The sequence below is a fragment of the Schistocerca gregaria genome, chromosome 3 (genome assembly GCF_023897955.1).
Source record: "Schistocerca gregaria isolate iqSchGreg1 chromosome 3, iqSchGreg1.2, whole genome shotgun sequence".
Classification (NCBI taxonomy): Eukaryota; Metazoa; Arthropoda; class Insecta; order Orthoptera; family Acrididae; genus Schistocerca; species Schistocerca gregaria.
Window position 1 is genome coordinate 158,441,550 of NC_064922.1, and position 20,681 is coordinate 158,462,230.

The 20,681-nt window shown below is 41.3% G+C and overlaps 1 protein-coding gene across 1 annotated transcript; it reads left to right on the plus strand.

The window, feature by feature from the left end:
* The first annotated feature begins 1,187 nt into the window (after positions 1-1,187).
* On the plus strand, positions 1,188-18,406 carry LOC126354586 (trypsin epsilon-like). Its single transcript, XM_050004335.1, has 2 exons — positions 1,188-1,701; positions 18,211-18,406. The coding sequence occupies exons 1-2, from the start codon at positions 1,279-1,281 to the stop codon at positions 18,280-18,282; spliced, it is 495 nt and encodes a 164-aa protein (XP_049860292.1). The 5' UTR covers positions 1,188-1,278; the 3' UTR covers positions 18,283-18,406.
* The last annotated feature ends 2,275 nt before the right edge of the window (positions 18,407-20,681 follow it).

The following is a 20,681-nucleotide window of genomic DNA, read 5'->3' on the forward strand; positions in this document are numbered from 1 at the left end:
GTGTGACTTAACTGCTAAGGTCATCAGTCCCCTAGAACTTAGAACTACATAAACCTACCTAAGAACATCACACACGTCCATGCCCGAGGCAGGATTCGAACCTGCGACCGTAGCGGAATTAATGGATCGCATTCAACATGAAGCCAATCTCATGAGGGCAACGCCAGGAATCTTTGAAAGAGTTCGGCAAGGCACCGTTCGACGTTAAGAAGCTTGTGTCACGTCAGAGGGTCGCCAGTTCGAGCACCTGCTTTAAGTAAACAATGTCCTAGCTACTAGAAAGGCCCTTTTCAGGGCCAACACAATTTGTAAAAAACTTTCTGTAGGCGAAATAACAGATGTTGACGGGTTTGTTCCCAGTACGTCTTATCATGAAACTTACACTGGATGTGTCGAGACCCCGGGTGGATTCGCCCTCTTGGAAGGTAGGAGACGAGATACTGGCAGATGTAAAGCTGTGCGGACGGTGCGTGAGTCGTGCTTGGGTAGCTCAGTTGGTTGCCGGCACTGTAGCTCAGGGGGTTCGGTCAGAGAGCCGGTCGGCCTCTGTAATAAAAAACTGAGTGGCAGAATCAACAAACGAACTTGAACGGATGTCATTGTGACGTACGGAACGACCAAACACAACGATCAACAACGAACAAAATGAAAAGAAAGAAAAAAAGTTGGTAGAGCACTTGCCCGCGAAAGGCAAAGGTCCCGAGTTCGAGTCTCGATCCGGCACACAGTTTTAATCTGCCAGGAAGTTTCATATCAGCGCACACTCCGCTGCAGAGTAAAAATCTCATTCTGGAAACACAATAATGACTTCGAGCGACATCGCATGTTGCAATCGGGGCTGGGCCAGAATAATTTTCCCTACTGCTACTCAAATGCTTAAAACAGCGATTTACTTGAACAATACCTGTTGTTATGTCTAAAGAAAGGTTTAGTGCCCCATAATGTTCGTATGGGTACTGAAAACAGTAATAACGTATGAAATTACATACGACTTATGCTATCAGTGTGTGCTTTTATGCCCAATAACGCTGACCAGCATTTTCCTTTATTAATGTAAAAGACATCGTGGTCTTACGATACTAATATCACGATATGTTGGGGATTTTATGTGTCATATCAGCTTTATAAACAAATAAATTTCATTTGGCACTGCCTACATAGCCTGATACAGTCGTATACTGCTGCTGCCGCAAGCCACCACTATTCCCGTCATCCCTACAGTCGTTCAGCTCGTTACGTCCGAAATTAACGCAAACGGCAACGGGAAAGAGACATCAGATGAAGTCGGGGACCCACGCACAGTGTCCCAGTCGCAGGTCCGGCGCCCACAACTCCCGCATGCTTCGTGCAGACGTGCTTGTATGGCTCTCCAGCTGTCTAAACGTCACCGTTTGCTTCGCACCGCCCCGTATCTTGGGCGGAGAGGAAACATCTATCGAGGAATTCCCTTATATCGCAGGTCTCGAGAGGTGGGGTGTGTTTGAATGTGCAGCGACCATCGTCAGAGAGTCTTGGGCCATGACTGCTAAACACTGTATCGAGCGGACTGAAACCGACGGCGAAGTAACACTGCGAGTTGGAACATCTGACCGCGAAAGCGGGGGATATGTGATTGGCGTCGATAAAATAGTTTCACATCGCATCGCTGATATCGCTGTTTTACACGTGCAGCTGGAGTTCCCTATGGGACAAAAAGTGCAGGTACGTTGTACTGATGTTCACAGTTGTTGCATGATATTATGGTGTCATCTGTCTGTTGGCTGGTTCGAAACGGACAACCACGACATGTTCTCCTGTGCCAACCTCTTCATCTCACAGTAGCAGTTATTCTCTAAGCCCTCAACTTTTTTAATGTACGGTGTGTTCAAAAAGTCTCTCCGCAGTGCCGTATGATTGTTAGCCGTGCGTGCCGTATGGTTGTTCACCTGTCTGGGTTACTTCCCTTCAAGTGGATGTTAGTGTCGCGACGGCCCACACAGCTGTAAGGAAAAAATTAGAACTTTTCCCACAGAAAGTGAGTCGTGCCAGAACTGATAAATACTGATCATGGCAAGAGACTGCATTATTGTCAATGGTTCAAAAATTTCGCTCTACAAAATGGAAGGGATGTTCTTAATGAAACGTTTTTTGCTGATGAGGTGTGGTTTCATTTATCCGGGTACATGAACTCGCAAAATTCTTGTATATGGAGTACTGCAAATCCATTGTATATTCATGAGGGACCACTTCATTTTGTGAAAATAGGAGTTTGTTTTGTGGGTCCCATACTTTTCAACGAAACAATAAACGCACAACGATATTGCAGTTATATTCTGTACCCATTCGTAGGATAACTTGTGTAAAGCGAAATACTGAACGGTTATTTTCAACAAGATGGTGCAACCGTGCATACAGCTCGCGTTTCAATGTCACTGCTTGCTGATGTTTTTGGTGATCGCATAAATTCACAATAACTTTGGCGTCCACAATCGCCTGACCTAACACATCTGACTTTTTCTTCTGGGGGTGCAGCGGAAGCAACTGTCTATAAAAACCGTTCAAAATCCATGGATGAATTGAAAACTGCAATATCCACTTTCACTGCTTCTGTTACAGAAGAAATGTTACAGCTTGTGTTCGGAAACATGATTAGACGAATTGAATTGTGTATTCATCAACACGGGGGACACTTTCAACATTTAATGTGAAGATCTGTAAGTAAAAATGAATATTCAATAAATTAATAACTTGTATTTTACTGAGCTTCATTTCGGTGTATTCACTGCGGCATACGGCACGTCCTGCTAACAATCATACGGCACCTCGGAGAGACTTTTTGAACACCCCGTATATTCTCCAGTTTCCATGTTACATTACATTTTCTTCCTTTTACGGCTCCCTATAAGATCCTCTGATGACTAAAGAAACAAAATATGATCCTGTCTCAAATTCTGGTTTTCAGCATCCTTCTGGAATGGCACATACTCTTTTTTCGGTTTCCCAACAGCCCACAATCCGCTTCTATAGAGTGCTGTGCACCAGAAACATAGTCGGAAATATGTTTCACAAATCAAGGCCTGTGGCTGATACTAGCAGTCTTACCGAGAAAAGTCATACTTGGCTATCTTTATCTGCTTATGATGCACCCTTCCATTCGTCCACGTACGCGTCATTTTATATCAAGGCTCCCTGTCCGACAACGATGATGAACTACAGGGCTCGACACCTATTTCAATATCACTTACACTTGTTAAGCATGTATCATCATCAGTGTATTCCCCATGTTCATTGTCCACACACTCGAACGTATATGACACCACACATTCCACTGCCTCACCTTGCAGAAACGCTGCTATTTCATCTGCCACTTATTTCTCACTCTAAGACATTCCTTGGGTTTCTTTCTGACAAAATAACTTCATCAACAATTGTAGATATAACGCACTGTTTGCTTTGTTTATCATTAACATTGCTCTTAGATGGGCCCATTGAGATAAAGGAATTAAGTCAGCATTTACATTGTGGATGGCTGTGCATAGATTTGTTGGGTTTGCACTTAGATATGACTGATGGTCATCAATATGTAAACGACATTTGCAGTGTAAGAAAATATTCGACATATCATTAACATTCAAAGAGAAAAGTAATGGGACCCATACTGATACTTGTGGAGCCCCTTACATTACATTCATCCACTGCATCCTCTTCCCTCCAATCATTGCAAACTTTTGGCGGTGTAAAAGGTATGAGTGGAATCATTGTACACCACATGAAGCATGGTTTTGACTTTTTAGCTTAGCAAGTAGGATATAAATTGTCGACAGCGTGAAAAGCTTTGCTGAAATCCATAAAACACATAGTAGTCTCATCTTGTTTGTCCTAAGCTTGCTTCAGTTCGTCACTGACTTTTATAAAAGCAGTCGTCGCGATGCGATTTATGCGGAAACGAGATTGATATTCGCTCAGAAAGTTCATCGCCATTTCCTTGTGCGTTTGCCCCACTTCAGCGTGGGGTCGGCCTTGTTACAACGGATTTGCCGTTGTTAGTGTCAAAGGTTGGTCAGATGACCTTCCTGTCGCCATCTGGTACCCCCCCCCCCCCCCCCCCCCGGGCCGGAATTAGTGTTCTCCAACTGTCTGCGTCTAGTGTAGGCCACGGAAAAGTGCGAACGTGTCCAGATGTCTGCGAGTTGTGTAACAGCCGGGGCTTAGGACCAGCCCGGTATTAACCTACTGGGATGGGGAAAATCGCCTAAAAACCACATCCAGCCTGGCTGGCACACCAGCCATCGCCGTAATTCGATCTGGGGCCAGTGTCTACCCGAGTCCTATTCTTTGCCCTCATTTTTCCACAAGAAGGAGGGCCTGTTAAAATTTCCAGTTAACTAGTGGGCATACCTGAATTTTGCGAGTCTCACCGACTGACTAGCTCAGTTACGTAGTCACTTGTGGCAGAGATCATTCTCGGACGTCGGATGCCGTTTATAATTCCTGCGTTCTGCGTCTCTTATAAGGTGTTTGAGTTAATCAGAGCGTGTTTATCGTATAAAATTTTGAGTTTCTCAGTGAAATTAGCTACTTCATAATTTATGTCAAAGTTATTTCCTGTCATTCCCCGCCAAGAATTTCAAAGGCGTCGGTTATAAGCTCAGACTTACGGAAGCGGTCAAAACCTCTAAAATTGGTGACTTGGCGGTTTGTTGTTTGGACATTTTAACCAATAATTCGTGAATATTACAGCATGAGCAGACAATCTAGGCGCAGAAATTTGATCATGGGAATTACTCTCTTGCTTGCGATAGTGTAGATAGAAGTATGAATGTCCGCAGTATAATGAGTTGGCCCTATCGAAGCAGTGTGAGACTTGAATGGGAAACAATACACGTAAATTTTGAAATTGCACGACTCCAGCTACAAAGCTCCAGATTATCACACAAATATTGAAGTCCCGAGAGCACGGATTCAAAACTGGAGAGTTGTCCAGCTATTGGTGGATTGTAAATCACACGTATAAGACACTTTTCTGTTGAGAGGGTTAACTTCAGTGAACATATATACAGGTTGCTTGTCCTCGCTTTTGGACATGAGCAAGATGTTGGGAAGCCAGTATGCTTGTATCCATGTAACCATACTGCCACCTCTTCTGTTATACCTGTCTTGTCTCAGAAGCACATAGCCATATAGGCCAACATAGCTGGAAGGGATATTTGGCTCCAGTCACATCTCCAGCTGGAGTATGACATTAAAGCTACGAGTGGGAAAGGAACGACCGCACATTTACACGTATGTGTTGTAGCATATAGGCACTGTGAATTCTTTCCGCTGTAATGCTGTAAGTAGGATATCGGCTGCCCTGGAGCCTGGCATAGCCCTTGCGGTACGCGATGGGGCTGGGAGGGAGGTGAGGGGCCCACAGGCAGGTATGGTGTTTCAGGAAGCTTGGAGTTTCAAGGTCGGTTACACTTCACAAGAACAAAGCGAGGAGGTCTGCGCCAATACAGAAGAGTGAGGGGCAGAGAGTATTCGTTTTGAGGCAATATCACTGAGAATATCAACGACTGTAAAAACGTAAAGGACGACGGTCGAGTATAGGCTCGTTCTCCGCATCTACATCACACATTCTCCGACAACCAATCAGCGTCCAGTGGTGCTCTCAGCACTTTGCTGTGAACGTCTTAGCCAATCAGAGCATTAAACGTGATCGCAGCGAGTTATTCAGTTAATTTTTATTCCGTTTGTTGAGAGTTGTCACAGCTAATGGTGGTAATAAGCGACAAATTCTGCACAAGCAAGCGAGAGACATGATTTGCAACATATTCGCTTTCTTCAAGCACAGAGCTCGTTTGTGTACTTACCGCATCTGTTGCTGGCAAGTGGCAACAACGCAATGCCCATCAGCGTCTCGAGCTGTGCAAACCGCCGTCATTCGTGGATCGGACTATAGTGCACTGTGCAGTTCAGGGTGATAGGAGACAAGCAGATAATTTACACAGATGATGCTACCAGCAGAGAAAAATAGGCTCCAGAAATACAATATTAACGCACAAAGCTAACAATTAAATTAGAAATTAAGAAAGTAACACTGTCAGTAATTTTGTTCTGGGCCATTTAAAAGAAGGTGAGCGAATAATTTAAGCAGGAAAAGAATAATAATTACAGTGCTACCATTCTATACAAGATAGAGAATTCTCACATAGTCAGTGTTAAAAGTAAATAAAATTATATGCTACTACTATTACATACAGGATACATATAAGTTCTTAAATACTAGCTTTTGCCCAATTATTAAATGTTTATATGGTGGGTTCAGTGGATAAATCATTTTATTTGATGTTATTTGACAATAAATCAAATTCTTATAGTGACCACTAGTACCCATTGGTAGGTAGATGAGCCCCTTCATTAATATAAGCGTGTGAGGTGTGGTGCCTATACATTGATGCTTAATGGGGTCATCTCTAATAGTTTTCCTTCAGTAAGACGCTATCCATGTTGTATACATAGATGAAGCCTGGAGACACTGGCAGGTTTTAGATAGATTATATAATGGCAAGGAAGAGATTTAGGAACCACGTTTTAAACTGTAACACATTTCCAGCAACAGACGTGGTCTCTGACCACAATTTATTGGTTTTGAATTGTAGGTTAAAACTGAAGAAACTGCAAAAAGATGGCTATCTAAGGAGATGGGACCCGGATAAACTGAAAAAAGCAAAGGTTGTAGAGGGTTTCAGAGATAGCATTAGGGAATGATTGACAAGGACGGGGAAAGATATACACTAGAAAAATAATGGGTACCTCTGGGAGATGAAATAGTAAAGGCAGCAGAGAATCAAGTAGGTAAAGAGACGAGGGTTAGTCGAAATCCTTGGGTAACAGATGAGACACTGAATTTAATTGATGAAATCAGAATATATAAAAATTCAGCAAATGAAGCAAGCAAAAAGGAATACAAATGTCTCAAAAATGATGTCGACAGGAAATGCAGGGATGGTTAGAGCACAAATGTAAGCATGTAGAGGCATATATCACTAGGGGTAAGATAGATACTGCCTACAGCAAAATTAGAGAGACCTTTCGAGACAAAAGAGCAATGTCTATGAATATGAAGAGTTCAAACGGAAAACCAATTCTAAGCAAAGAAAGGAAAGCAGCAAGTTGGAAGGAGTATGTAGAGGGTCTATACAAGGGCGAGGTACTTGAGGGCAATATTATGGAAATGGAAGAGGAAGTAGATAAAGATGAAATGAGAGATATGATACTGTGTGGAGAATTTGACAGAGCACTTAAAGACCGGTTGAAAGAAGACGGCGGGAGTAGACAACATTCCATTAGAACTAATGATGCCTTGGGGGAGCCAGCCATGACCAAACCCTATCGTCTGGTGAGCAAGATGTATGAGATAGGCAAAATACTCCCAGACTTCAAGAACAATGTAATAATTTAAATCCCAAAGAAAGCATGTGTTAACATGTGTGAAAATTAGCAAACATTCAGTATAATAAGTCATGGCTGTGAAATAGTGACACGAAGTCATTACAGACGAATGGAAAAACTGGTAGAAGCCGACCTTGGGGAGATCAGTTTGGATACCATAGAAATGTTGGAACACGCGTGCCAATACTAATCCTACGGCTTATCTTAGAAGATAGATTAAGGAAACGCAAACCTACGTTCCTGACATTTGTAGACTTAGAGAAAGCTTTTGAAAATGTTGACTGGAGTACTCTCTTTCAATTTATAAAGGTGGCAGGGATCAAATACAGGGAGCGAAAGGAAAATTACAATTTTTGCACATACGAGACAGCAGTTATAAGAGTCGAGGGGCATGAAAGGGAAGCAGTGGTTTGGAAGGGAGTGAGACAGGGTTGTAGCCTATCCCCGATGTTGTTCAATTTGTATACTGAACAAGTAGTAATGGAAACAAAAGAAAAATTTGGAGTAGGGCATTAAAATGCACGGAGAAGAAATAAAAACTTTGACGTTCGCCGAAGACATTGTAAGTCTGAGGCAGCATAGGACCTGGAAGAGCAGTTAAACATAATAGACAGTATCTTGTAAGGAGGATATAGGATGAAGGTCAACAACAGCAAGACGAACATAATGGAATGCAGTCGGATTAAATCAGGTGATCCTGAGGGAATTAGATTAGGAAAAAAATGGTTCAAATGGCTCTGAGCACTATGGGACTTAACTGCTGTGGTCATCAGTCCCCTAGAACTTAGAACTACTTAAACCTAACTAACTTAAGGAAATCACACACATCCATGCCCGAGGCAGGATTCGAACCTGCGACCGTAGTAGTCGCGCGGTTCCGGACTGGGCTCCTAGAACCGCTAGACCACCGAGGCCGGCTAGATTAGGAAATGAGACAATTAAAATAGTAGATGAGTTTTGCTGTTGTGGAGCAAAAAATTGATGGTGGTCGAAGTAGGAAGGATATAAAATGTTGCCTGGCTGTGGAAAGGAAAGCATTTCTGAAGAAAAGAAATTTGTTAACATAGAGTATAGATTTATGTGTCAGGAAGTGGTTTCTGAAAGTATTTGTATGAAGTGTAGCCATGTATGGAAGTGAAACATGGACGAGGAATAGTTTAGACAAGAAGAGAGTAGAAGCTTTTGAAATGTGGTGCTGCAGAAGAATTCTGAAGGTTAGACGGGTAGATCACATAATTATGCATCAAGGGATCTGAAATTTAGTATTGGATGGAAGAGAGGAGGGTAAAACACGTAGAGAGAGAGCAAGGGATGAGTACACTAAGCAGATTCAGCAGTATGTAGGTTGCAGTAGTTACTTGGAGATGAAGAAGCTTGCACAGGATAGAGTAGCATGGAAAGCTGCATTAAACCAGTGTCTAGACTGAAGTCCACAACAATAAGATGTTATCTATTGCGCAACAATGCTTCTCTTAACTTTGCACGATTTTATGGAGAGCTTCCTTTCACCAGACTCAAACTTGTAGCATCTAAGTGGTATGGTTAACAGCTCAACTGACACCTTAAAGAGCTGTTTGTCGAGCCTTAGTCAGGGTTTTCGAAGTGTGGAACCCACTGGTTTATGTAGTCAACAAATGTTACTGATTGCACTTTAGCCACAAAGGTATAGACAAACACCACAGTAAGAAATGAGGTTCAAGAATTTAAAATAATTAAAGTTTTGTGTTTCTCTTACAGCTAAGATTGGTGAGTAGAGTCTGTCGTTGTCCTGAGCGTCGACGTTGCACTTTTGGGGAATATTTTAAAATGTGTTCGTGTTTTTGGTAGTTTCATGGCATTTCTACCTTAAGAATTTGGTAATTAGGGAGAAGTGTTTGTTTTGCGTCAGTGTTTTGTTCTGCCAAAATTAATCCATGCTCGTGCACGTAGTTTTGAAAAGATGAGCACAGTTGAGTGTGAAGAAGCAGGTCAGTTTGTAACCTTAATCTGTAAATTCAGGATAGACGCCAAACGAGGCAGTTCAACAAGTACTGAGGTTAGAGGAAGTCATGAAAGGAATTTGAAAGGTTCAGTGCCAATAGCTAGTGAAATTAATAACATGCAGAGTAAACAGGGACCAGTCTGAAGATGGGTCATTATGTGAAGACAATGTGAAAGAGTCTCAGGCAGCAGAGAATTTCTTAGCCAAAGGACATGAGGTGGTTACACAGAGCACAAACAGCAGCGCGCTAACGCCTCCTTCACTGCCACTTTTTGATCTCCAGTCTTCTTCAATGAAATGGCATAGGAAAACAAGTGTCAGTCGAGAAGAACGACGAGCATTACGTAAGGACCGAAGGATGACATAAAAGAGTGGAAGTACCTTAGAAAACGGTGTATGAGCGACATAAGAAGGCGGAAGAGTGTAATAAAATTTCTGATGAGAGTTATAAAAGGCAAAATAATTTTTAAAAACTGACAGAGGAGAATGTAGCGACACTTGAGTTAGTTAATAAACAGCAAGATGAAAGGAACGATGATTGTTTCAAAATACAAGAAGAACAATTCAAGAAACGTTACAAACATTTCAAGAAATCAGAACATCAGCTAATGGGTCATGTAAAAGAGTGTATCGAAAGAAAGGTCAAAGTGGGCTAAAAGATTGGGCAAATTACCAGACACGAGTACAAGACAAAACAATTAATTGAAAAACAATTCAGCACTTGTGTCAAAAAATGTTATCTCAGGACCTGAAAGGGACAACTGATGAATTTCGCAAGAATGGTGACATTATTAAAGAGCAGAAAGAAAAAGTAACAGATGACATTATGCAAGGAAGTAGAGCATTTTCATTATGTAACGATTCAGGGTCATAGAGTGTAAGGTGTCAGGCAAATTCAACACCTTCCATGAAAACCCTGACATAATACAAATCCGGCAGTATGTCACATAGCTCCGAATAAATCCTGACATTAAATTAACCAAAGTAATACGATCAACTAGTGAGCAAATGGAATACCACAGACTAGCACAAGAACGCCTAAATGCATGTCATACCTTCCCACCGTGAAACAGACGCAGTTCCGAGGGGAGAAACGAGAACAAAAGCCGAGAGCAGAACCGTGTTAAGCTAGGAGGCCCTACGATAAGGGACGGACACCCACGATAACAGCCGACCGCCAAGACCACCCCCAGCCCATGTTAAAAGATAGAGCCCTCCAGAAGAACTGTACAGATCTTACGATAGCACTAAAAGGGCCACACCAGCTGCAAGTTTTAGAGTGTGACTTTTTCGCGTTTTTTTTTACTTAGCAAACATTAAAAACATTGCCCTACCACGAAAAGTATATCGTTTCTCATTGGGTAGACAGAATTTTTCTAGGCGGCGCTTAAGGTTAACATTGAGACCCTGATTGGTCAGTTGAAAACACAGCCAGATAGCTTTTCTTAAACCAACTTCGGAAAATTGTAGTAAGGAGAAGTTAGAGAGAGTTGCTTCCGAGACGACGAGGTGTGGAGCTGCACCGCTCGCCGCCCCCTGACACTGCCTAACCAACGACAAGGTAATGAACGCACGCGATGCCGCATAACAGCGCATAAGGCTTCACTCAGAACTGCAGAAGTCTCATCTGTTACAACTCCTTTTTACTTAATACTAGTGTCGATCGTCAATTAAACTTCGTGGTATTCACATTTGCTACTAGAAGTTAAAAATCTGAAACGCGATGATTTTTCTGTTGTATAATTATTGAGAAGCCACATCAGCCACTGTAACTTACGACAAGTTAAATAAGTAATTAAAGATAACTGAGAGTCACTGCAGACCATTTTTGATAGTTTTCTCTTTTATGAAACTTAATTTAAACCTAGATTATAGACATGATATGGCATAGGTCATCCTTCGATCCGTTGTGGAACTTGGAAACCCATTCAGGGAATATTCGTTCATATTTTTGTTGAACGCAGTTGGTTTTTATCATCCTGTATTAAAATATTTCCTTTTTATCAATAGTGCAATTTATAAACCATGTTTTGTGAGTAGAATAAAATTTCCAGTGGTAAACTTAACTACTTTCTCGACGTTATTTTACCAGCTAACTAAAAATAGGAAAGCCTTGAACCCCTTTACTAAATTTAGTTAGTATTAAGATTCTTTTACAGGGAGTGCAGTGGAGCTGGCGCTGAAATCATTAAGTACTTGATTATATCATCGCTAGTCTCACAGAACTCTTCTGAACTCTACATGTCATGTGCGGTCTGGCGTCTCCTTACCAGGAACAGATCCCAGGTTTAAACTAGTCAATTCCCTAAAACACACACTCAGAGCGTCGTTGCGCGAAAGTGGTAGGGAGACACGACTTAGAACAAACAGACACCACGCAGAATGTTAGAAGAGTACTGTTCTATAATCTTGAAAGAGCGGGAGGAAATATGCGTGTTGTTCCTATTGAAATAAATAGAGTCAGGCACAACGGTCGCAATAGTGAATTTCTGGTAGAACTGTTTAAGGAGAGACAATGTAACAATGGTTCAGCGAACAGTTCAGGGCTCAGAGAAGCGTTGAAAAGTGAACAAAATAGGGAGAAGGAACATACTATACGGTAGAAGCAGTGATCCTGTACTGCCAACTGTAAACGTATAATCAGTGGTACTAGTGGGAATAAGTTATCAGGAGGGCGAGGATAGTAAAATTAGGAAACACATTGTTTCGGTACACAAGTATGCACTGTTCCCAGACAGGATGGACAGTCTGTATTCAAAAATTTGAACAGATTAGATCCAGGATGGACTTCCAAGATCACATTTCGCTGGATACAGAATCAATTTCATTTGCTCGCAGCTTTGGGAAGAGGCAGCTGCCACGATGTGAGCGACTGAGGAATAATGCAGGACTTACAACGAATTTAATCGGATATTTCTGCATGAGGTTTAGGGGCAAGAGCAGCAGAGGCAACTGAAATTGGGCATTTTGATGATGGAGCCTGGTGCAAGGTAGCAGGTTCGTAGCCCAACACAGTATCGTAAAGAAATAGTCAAAAGAAACCTGTCCCAAGGTTAGATTGACCAGACACTGTTTGAACTATACAGGTGCCTTTTTACATTTTGGTTATGATCGCGATGATTATCTTATAGAAATGCCCTTTGTCCAAACGCACTGTGGGCTGCAACTACATGGGCCGCCTAATGCAAATTGATGAGTAAGGTACCCAAACCAACAAAATGCAAACAAATGGCATAGGAGCAATCCTCGTGGTTCAAGGGCGTATCAGGCAGATGAGAGGTGACATTTGAAATTACAGAAACCGCTATGATCAGAGACGAAAGGCTGCAGGAATTGTACAGGTATCTGGTTCAAATCCATGAAGGAATCCCCAAGGTAAAGACAAAGAGAGAAACATGAGTAGAGATTGGCTAGCGTTCGGGGCTCCGAAACTGCCATTAGATGGGTTTCATCTTCCAGGAGCCTTATTTGTCAATGAAGAAGAGTTGAAGAAAAAAACTATCAGAAAGAGTCGCTCCGTTTGAGAACAGAACAAAGGACAGCCGAAGTGACTGGAAGTAAAGGAGCAGGTCACATCTGACTTGGCGTGTCAATCACACATACTTAGTACCAGTTATCTGATTATTTGGAAGTTGACTGTGAAAGTGATTCTCGGTCTCAGTTTCCTTAATTTCTACAAGCTGGTGTACTTAGATGGGAAAGGAATTAAGTTAACCTTTAAGGACACTCAGGGCAACTCAGCCAACGAGAGCTTTGAGATGTTAGGCATTGTATTGGCTAGTGAAACAAGTGGACGAAGGAGTATCGGAGGTAGGGGAAGTAGAGAGGGACCTACTTGTTTCTGCAGGAGTTCTGAAGGGAGAGGAAATGTCATAGAAGGAAATGCCTTGGAATATAAAAAACCTTTTGAGGATGATGATGAATGGGAAGATGTTTGGTCTAGTGATACTCCAGGATGAAGAAATTAATTATAAATACTTACGGGTTAAAACAGTAGGAGAGGCGGGAAGAATTTTGACGTATTTCTTCGCAATAAACAGTGGATAAAAATATTAGAACTACCCGAGGATGATTTCACTGGAGATCAATTTACTCTACTGGACACTCAAATTCCTACACCAAGAAGAAATGCAGATGATAAAATGGTATTCATTGGACGAATATATTTTACTAGAACTTACATGTGATTGCATTTTCAGACAATTTGGGTGCATAGATCCTGAGAAATCAAGATACGCCTGGGCATTGAGTCAAACAGAGCTTCAACACGATACCACAGTTCATCAAGAGTAGTGACTGGCGTATTGTGACAAGCCAGTTCCTCGGCCACCATTGACCAGACCTTCTCAATTGGTGAGAGATCTGGAGAATGTGCTGGCCAGGGCAGCAGTCGAACATTTTCTGTATCCAGAAAGGCCCATACAGGACCTGCAACATGTGGTCATACATTATCCTGCTGAAATGTAGGATTTCGGAGGGATCGAATGAAGAGTAGAGCCACTGGCCGTACACATCTGAAATGTAACGTCCACTGTTCAAAGTGCCGTCAATGCGAACAAGAGGTGTAACCAATGGCACCCCATACCATCTCGCCGTGTGATACGCGACTGAAACGACTGTAACTAAACTTTTATTTACACCGGGTGCATTTGGCTTTATTTTAAAGCACTTCAATCAATTAAAAGAAAGTAGACAAAATGCAATTAACAAAACTGTGGACTTACAAAAACATTAGGACTTGAATATACTGTGTATCAGTGAAGTGCTCTGAGCTATGTCAAATATAATTTTTGCGTGTAGCTCACACAAACCGCATTTATTTGCTAAAACACTGATCAGCCGACACAAACGTTGAATATTGTGTTACCGCAGCACAAAACTACGGAAGGTGACTTGGCAATGCAGGAGACAGGATACTGTCCACTGAAGATGCTTCAAAAGAGAAAAACGCATCTGGTCTAAATAAGACGCTTATTACAGTTGCAGAAGAGGAATATATTTCAATACCTTTGGTAAAACTGCGACTGTGGAACAAAAACAAGAAAGAGGACATGAGTGCCATTGTGTATGTGCCTTACCTTTCGTTGATTGAACTGCTTTAAAATAAAGCCAAACGCGCCCGTTGTAAATAAAACTTTTATTACAGTCGCGAAAGACGGAATATTTCTCAATATTACATACGACACCTATCTGGTACTTAAATTAAATGAGATATTGTTATACAGTAAATGTTATATGAAATTTAAGTATCCTGTCCACATTTAATTTTCAGCATTGTGGCAACTAAAATCGACCACACGGAAAGTATATGCTATGGACCTTTACCTCTGCAAACTCTTCAAAATTTCGTGCAATGGTTTACTACATTTAATGCTGCACAACAACTGCGTTGAACATCGAAACAAAATTAAGTCATTTATGGGGGGAAGGGAACAGTCAAGATGTGTAAAAATCAAATTTTTGGGACAAATACCTTATGCGAAATCGAATAATTGTGTGAAAGCAGTCGGAACACCATGTGTCTGCACAGACGAGCAATGCAGTGATGACAAAATCGCGCACAGCGCGGAATGCGGGGAGCGTATCAGCGGAAGGGTTAATGAAGAGACAAAGCATTAGAAATTTCAAAAAATTACATTCAAACGAATAAAATTCATAAGGCTAGACACTTCGATATTGTTTTTAAACAAAGAAAATTTTAAAAGCACCGCATCAGGTTCGAACTCAGTAACCCAACACTGTAACCATTACGCTAACGCAGCTCGTCGTTCACTGTAGCTCCTGCACGATGTAAAAATGTCACGCAAAATACCGACAAACACTGTTGGTGTGACTATGAATTACTCACGCTTCGTCGAAATACAATAGGAAATAAACAATTACCGCTGTGCTTTATTGAGAAAAAGTGGTTCCTGAGAACGATACAAACACCTTTCCTTGCTATCGCCTGAATTTGGAGGCTTATTGTTTGTTTGGTTTAATTAATTAATAGAATATGAAGCAATTGGTATAAAGAATGCTTTTTCCAAACTTTCTATAAAAGAAAGTCTGCTATCAAGACATTGCTTTTGTTCTATTACTTTATTTATGACTGAGCGTTTCTAAAACTGGAGACACTCGTCCATGCTCTGCACTGCAGTCGAGCTCTGGCAACGTCTGTTCATTGGCTGACTGTGTTTAGTGACGTCAGGTGCGCAGAACGAACCTAAACTCGGCCGTCGTCATATAGTGAGAGTGGGGAAAACTCATAATAATAATAAGGGATGCTGTCAGCTCGGTTGTTAGCCCTAGGGCACGCCAATAATTAAACCAGTGTAAATGTTCAACTAAGTACAGAGGATTACGTGTAGCATCCATGGATGGAACTTCAGTAGTATGCAAAGTATATTAAGTGCATGCAGAACAACTGCTAATAATGTAATAATCTGTCGTCTTCTTCCAGCGACCGTTAGAAACAAGAAATTTTAGAAACTTAACTGATACATCATTCTTCATCTCTAGAATTTTTGTACTAGTTTGTGGAAAGGTCAAGGAACGTAAGTTCGTTCTTTTCACTTTTAGGGATGACGAATCTTTTGTCGTTTTTGAAGGCTTAAGAGCAAGAGTATTTTATTACTCCTTCATCAATTTTTGAGGCCAGAGAGCTGTAATACTTAATCACAGGTGTGGTGTTATTGGTTTTATTAACCAAGCACATAGGGTATCATGGGTAGTACGTAAATTTCATTTCTGTATGTCTAATATTCACATGTAACACTGCCTGAGGGCAATACGATCGACATGGGTGATCTATCTGAATGAGGTTTCGAGTCATACAACTGACAGTGAAGGCAGCAGCCCAGGGAGAGCGATATGACCTTGACACACTAGTGAGGGGAGGACACACATCCCACTGAGTGCTTGCTGCCAATGGGGACACAGTCTTCCAACCCCACACATGGGCTGGCTTTCAAGCACTGCTTACCTGTTGGTGCATGCCCACTTAAACTCCATACCAGCACAGCAAGCCAGAGCTGCTCAAACAGTTCTACATCTAGGCGACCTACAGTACTCACTGAGGGTTGCCACAACAGGAAATTACAGTATTCTCACCAGCTTAACACAGCCTTGACATCACTCGATGGTCTCATCACAGAGCCATGCAGCAGATGATGTCGAATCCTTCTCTGCATCATTACTTATCATGGAGGCTGTAAGTCGACCTGAATCACTGGAGTACATGTCTGGGGTTACTGCAGAAGAAACTGCCTATGAATTCATTATTGTGTTACCCACAAGGTCAAGCTAAATATATGAACAATATCCATCTGACAATTGCTACGAACTCCTACTCGGTTACAAATTTAAACCTGGAGTCTAGTAATGCAGATGAATTTATGTTAAAGTTGCATATGGTGCATACGTCTTCGTTACTTGTATCTTAGACTGAACATTATTATGCCATTCTCCATACCATCAGATTGTTTGTGAGTCTATGACATAAGTTTTTACTGTTGCTCATTAACCATTTGAAGACTGGTCAGACGTTAGAGAAGAGAACTCAACTTCATTGTGATAGACAGTGTATGAAATCCGAGAAGAAACCAATCCTTGTCATAAGCAATCTTTGAACATGAACTTTTATGTGAGCCAGCTCATTAATAATTAATTGCATTCGATGTGTGGCACCACTTATTCAGACGAGCTCCTGACTTGAACTTATGAGTTGAGTTGCTGTTCAATGAGAACTACAAACACTGTAAATATTAAACATTTCATTTACATTTACTTGTAATTTCTTCAGGGGAACTTTTCACACGAACAATTCATGTGACGAACAGTCTGCTTGCTCGAAGACAGTGAAATGTATATATGTTCCTTTTGTGCTTTTATCTTTCAGTGACAACCTCAATTTATAATGGTATCTTATGATATTTTATCGTTAAGATATACTATAATTGTGTTAATTTGTATGAGACTGTCAGTGCATAATATCAAGCTTATGACATTTATCAATACTTAGGTCAATCTGTTTATACAGTGACACAGGTGTTTGTACATGAGAGTTGGTCTAACCTTTTAATATTCATGACACATTTCCTTGCTGTATGCCCATTTTGTATGAATTCATGATTATATGCATATTCTTCATGTACCTCTATGTATTTCTGTGCATCTTGTTGCCCAGTGTGATAAACCACTTACTGTGATATGTTTGCAATGGAATGAATAATTCTGTATTGCAATGTAGTAATTGTGGATGTAGTAACTTCCTATTAAACTGATTCTCAATTTGTTTTGAATTTGTACATAAGCCATCCATGTCTTTCTGAGATTATCTAGACATTATCTTCATTTATGAGCATTGTAAAACTAAATGATATGTGTGTGTAGTATTGTATGATTTCATGTTTCTCCGTTTATTAATTACAATATGCATTACAAAGAAACACACCCTTGCTATAGAGGATATGAATGAGTGTGTGGAGGCTTCTGAGTAATTTGTTTGTGTATTTTCATCTTTTCATATTGGAACCACGTTACAATTTTCCACCCATGGCATGAAACACATCAGAGAATGATCATGCAGAACAAAAATAAGATATAGTACTCATTGCTCTGTGTTACAGGATCATCTGCTTACACGTTACAAGCAACAACGAGGTGATGTTACATGATAGTTTATTCCCGAACTGTCATGAAACCTATTTAAAATGTAATATGAATATCCCAATAGCCAATACAGCCGATTCTTTAACTCTGCATGAAAACTGTACACAATATTCGCTACTGCTAATGATTGCACAGCTAATTCTCCTTTCTTTTTGTTATAGCAAGAGGGACCTTGGGAGCTTTCTTTAGCTGGCTATCAACAGGGAAGTTATCTTGGAAGGACCAGAGTGTAAAACCTATTTGGCGCTGAAGTAGCCCCCAGCAATTAAACAATGGGGAAGCCACAGCGTCCCATCTGTGCACATTAGGTGTGGATCCGACGTTTAGTCTTGTAAATCCAGCTTAAATGTGGCAAAAGCGGTGAAATAAAAGTGTAAAGGATTCTTTGCTTTTGAATACATTATGGGAGCGACAGTGGTCAATGTGTTACAAATTTTACTATTAAAAACAGTCTTGATCAGGATTTATTTATTAAGGTGACCGGTTTCGACCACTGCTGTGGTCATTTTCAGACCATTGAGTAGGAACCTCTTTCTGGTGAAGAATCACTACTAACATTATGGGAGTGACAGTGATCAATGTGTTACTACTAAAAACAGTCTTGATCAGGATTTATTTATTCTCTTTCTGCTGAAGAACCACTAGTAACATTATGGGAGTGACAGTGATCAATGTGTTACAAATATTTACTACTAAAAAGAGTCTTGATCACGATTTATTTATTAAGGTGACCGGTTTCGACCACTACTGTGGTCATCTTCAGACCATTGAGTAGGAACTGCGTATTACTACTCCTCAACTATAGTTAAGGGTGTGGTGCAATGAAACCGAAATCAGATACTCATCCAACAACTTCAGGGGAGTGCCTGCTTGTTGTGCAGCCCTGTTTCTATCACTAATATCAAACTATGGAGACTCTTTATACGAGGGTCAGTCAAAAAGTAATGCCTCCTATTTTTTTTCTACGTTTAATTGTCAGGAAATTTAAATGCAATTACATAGGTTGAAAACCACAACATTGAGGATCATTTTGTCATTTTTCAATGTAATCTCCGCCCATCTCTACAGTTTTGGTCCATCTTTGAACAAGGGCATGTATCCCAGCACGGTAAAAATCACAGCTCTGCTTCCTAAGCCATTGACGCACGGATGTTTTGACGGCCTCCTCATCTTCAAAATGAATCCCACGATGAGCTTCTTTTAGTGGCCCGAACAGATGGAAGTCTGATGGTGCCAGGTCAGGGCTGTATGGGGGATGAGGCAAAACTTCCCATCCAATTTTGACAATCTCGTCAGAGGTGTGACGACTGGTGTGTGGTCTTGCATTGTCATGCAAAAGAAGAACATCTGCCATTGATTTTGTTGGGCGAACTCGCTGAAGACGTGCTTTAAGTTTTTTGAGGGTTGTGACGTATTGAACAGAATTTATTGTGCATCCCTGCTCCAAAAAATCAACCAGAATCACACCCTCTGTATCCCAGAAAACTGTTGCCATAACTTTCCCTGCCTATCGCACAGTTTTGAATTTTTTCTTCCTCGGCGAGCTTGTGTGACGCCACTCCATTGACTGCCTCTTTGATTCGGGTTCAAAAAAATGCACCCATGTTTCGTCCCCGGTCACAATTTTTTTCAGAAACTCATCTCCCTCCAAACGGAAGCGCTGCAAGTGTTGGGAGGCTATTGTTTTCCTTGCCTCTTTATTCTGATCGGTTAACATTCTTGGAACCCACCGTGCACAAACTTTTGAGTACCCCAATTGTTTAATAATCGTGATCACACTGCCTTTACTAAGAGAAATAATGCGACACACTTCATCTGCAGTCACCCGACGGTCACCACGAATGATGTCATCAACTTTCTGAATGTTGTGTGGAGTCACTGCACTCACCGGCCTGCCGCTCCGCTTTTCGTCAGTCAACGGTGTTTGCCCTTCAGCTTCCTTACAACGACGAACCCATCGTCTAACAGTGCTGACATCCACTGTCACAACACCATGCACCTTCTTCAGTCTTTCATGAATGCGTATGGGCGTTTCACCTTCTGCATTCAAGAATTCAATCACACAACGCTGTCTCAAACGAACATCGATGTCTGCCATCTTACAAACTTCTGCTGTGCTGCCACCTGTTGACACAGAAAGTTACTACTGCAGTGGATTGCAGAAGAAGGTTTGAGGAATGGCGCCAAATTCAAATTTTTCACTTAACTTAATTTTTTTAAGTAGAAAAAAAATGGGAGGCATTACTTTTTGACCGACCCTCGTATATCTTCTCAAACGTACCATCTTCCCTTGTTATTGTAAGAAAGACTTTTTAGTGCTGCGGGTGTGTCCAGTTATGACACACTGCTTTAACTTTATATCAAGTCGGAGCGGGTGGGCCACATTTTTATACTCTTTCTTATTGCCCAACGGATCGCCTGACCATCAGGATATAATGTTGGAGAAGGGGTGCGTGTCATAGTGTTCCTACCAGCAATTATGGAACAAACAGACCACCCAGGTAGGGTCCACACACCGAGGGACTCGCTTGCCCGATCAAGTCTTATACAACTGAGGCACAACAGTGTCATCAAATGTTGCCCGCTAGTGACCATTCTACTTCAACAGCAAACCACCCCGTCGGCATTTAGC

Coding starts and splice junctions, on each gene's coding strand:
- LOC126354586 (XM_050004335.1), top strand. CDS start 1,279: ATGAAGTCGGGGACCCACGCACAGTGTCCCAGTCGCAGGTCCGGCGCC. Junction 1,702..18,210: donor CTATGGGACAAAAAGTGCAG/GTACGTTGTACT, acceptor TTTTTGTTATAG/CAAGAGGGACCTTGGGAGCT.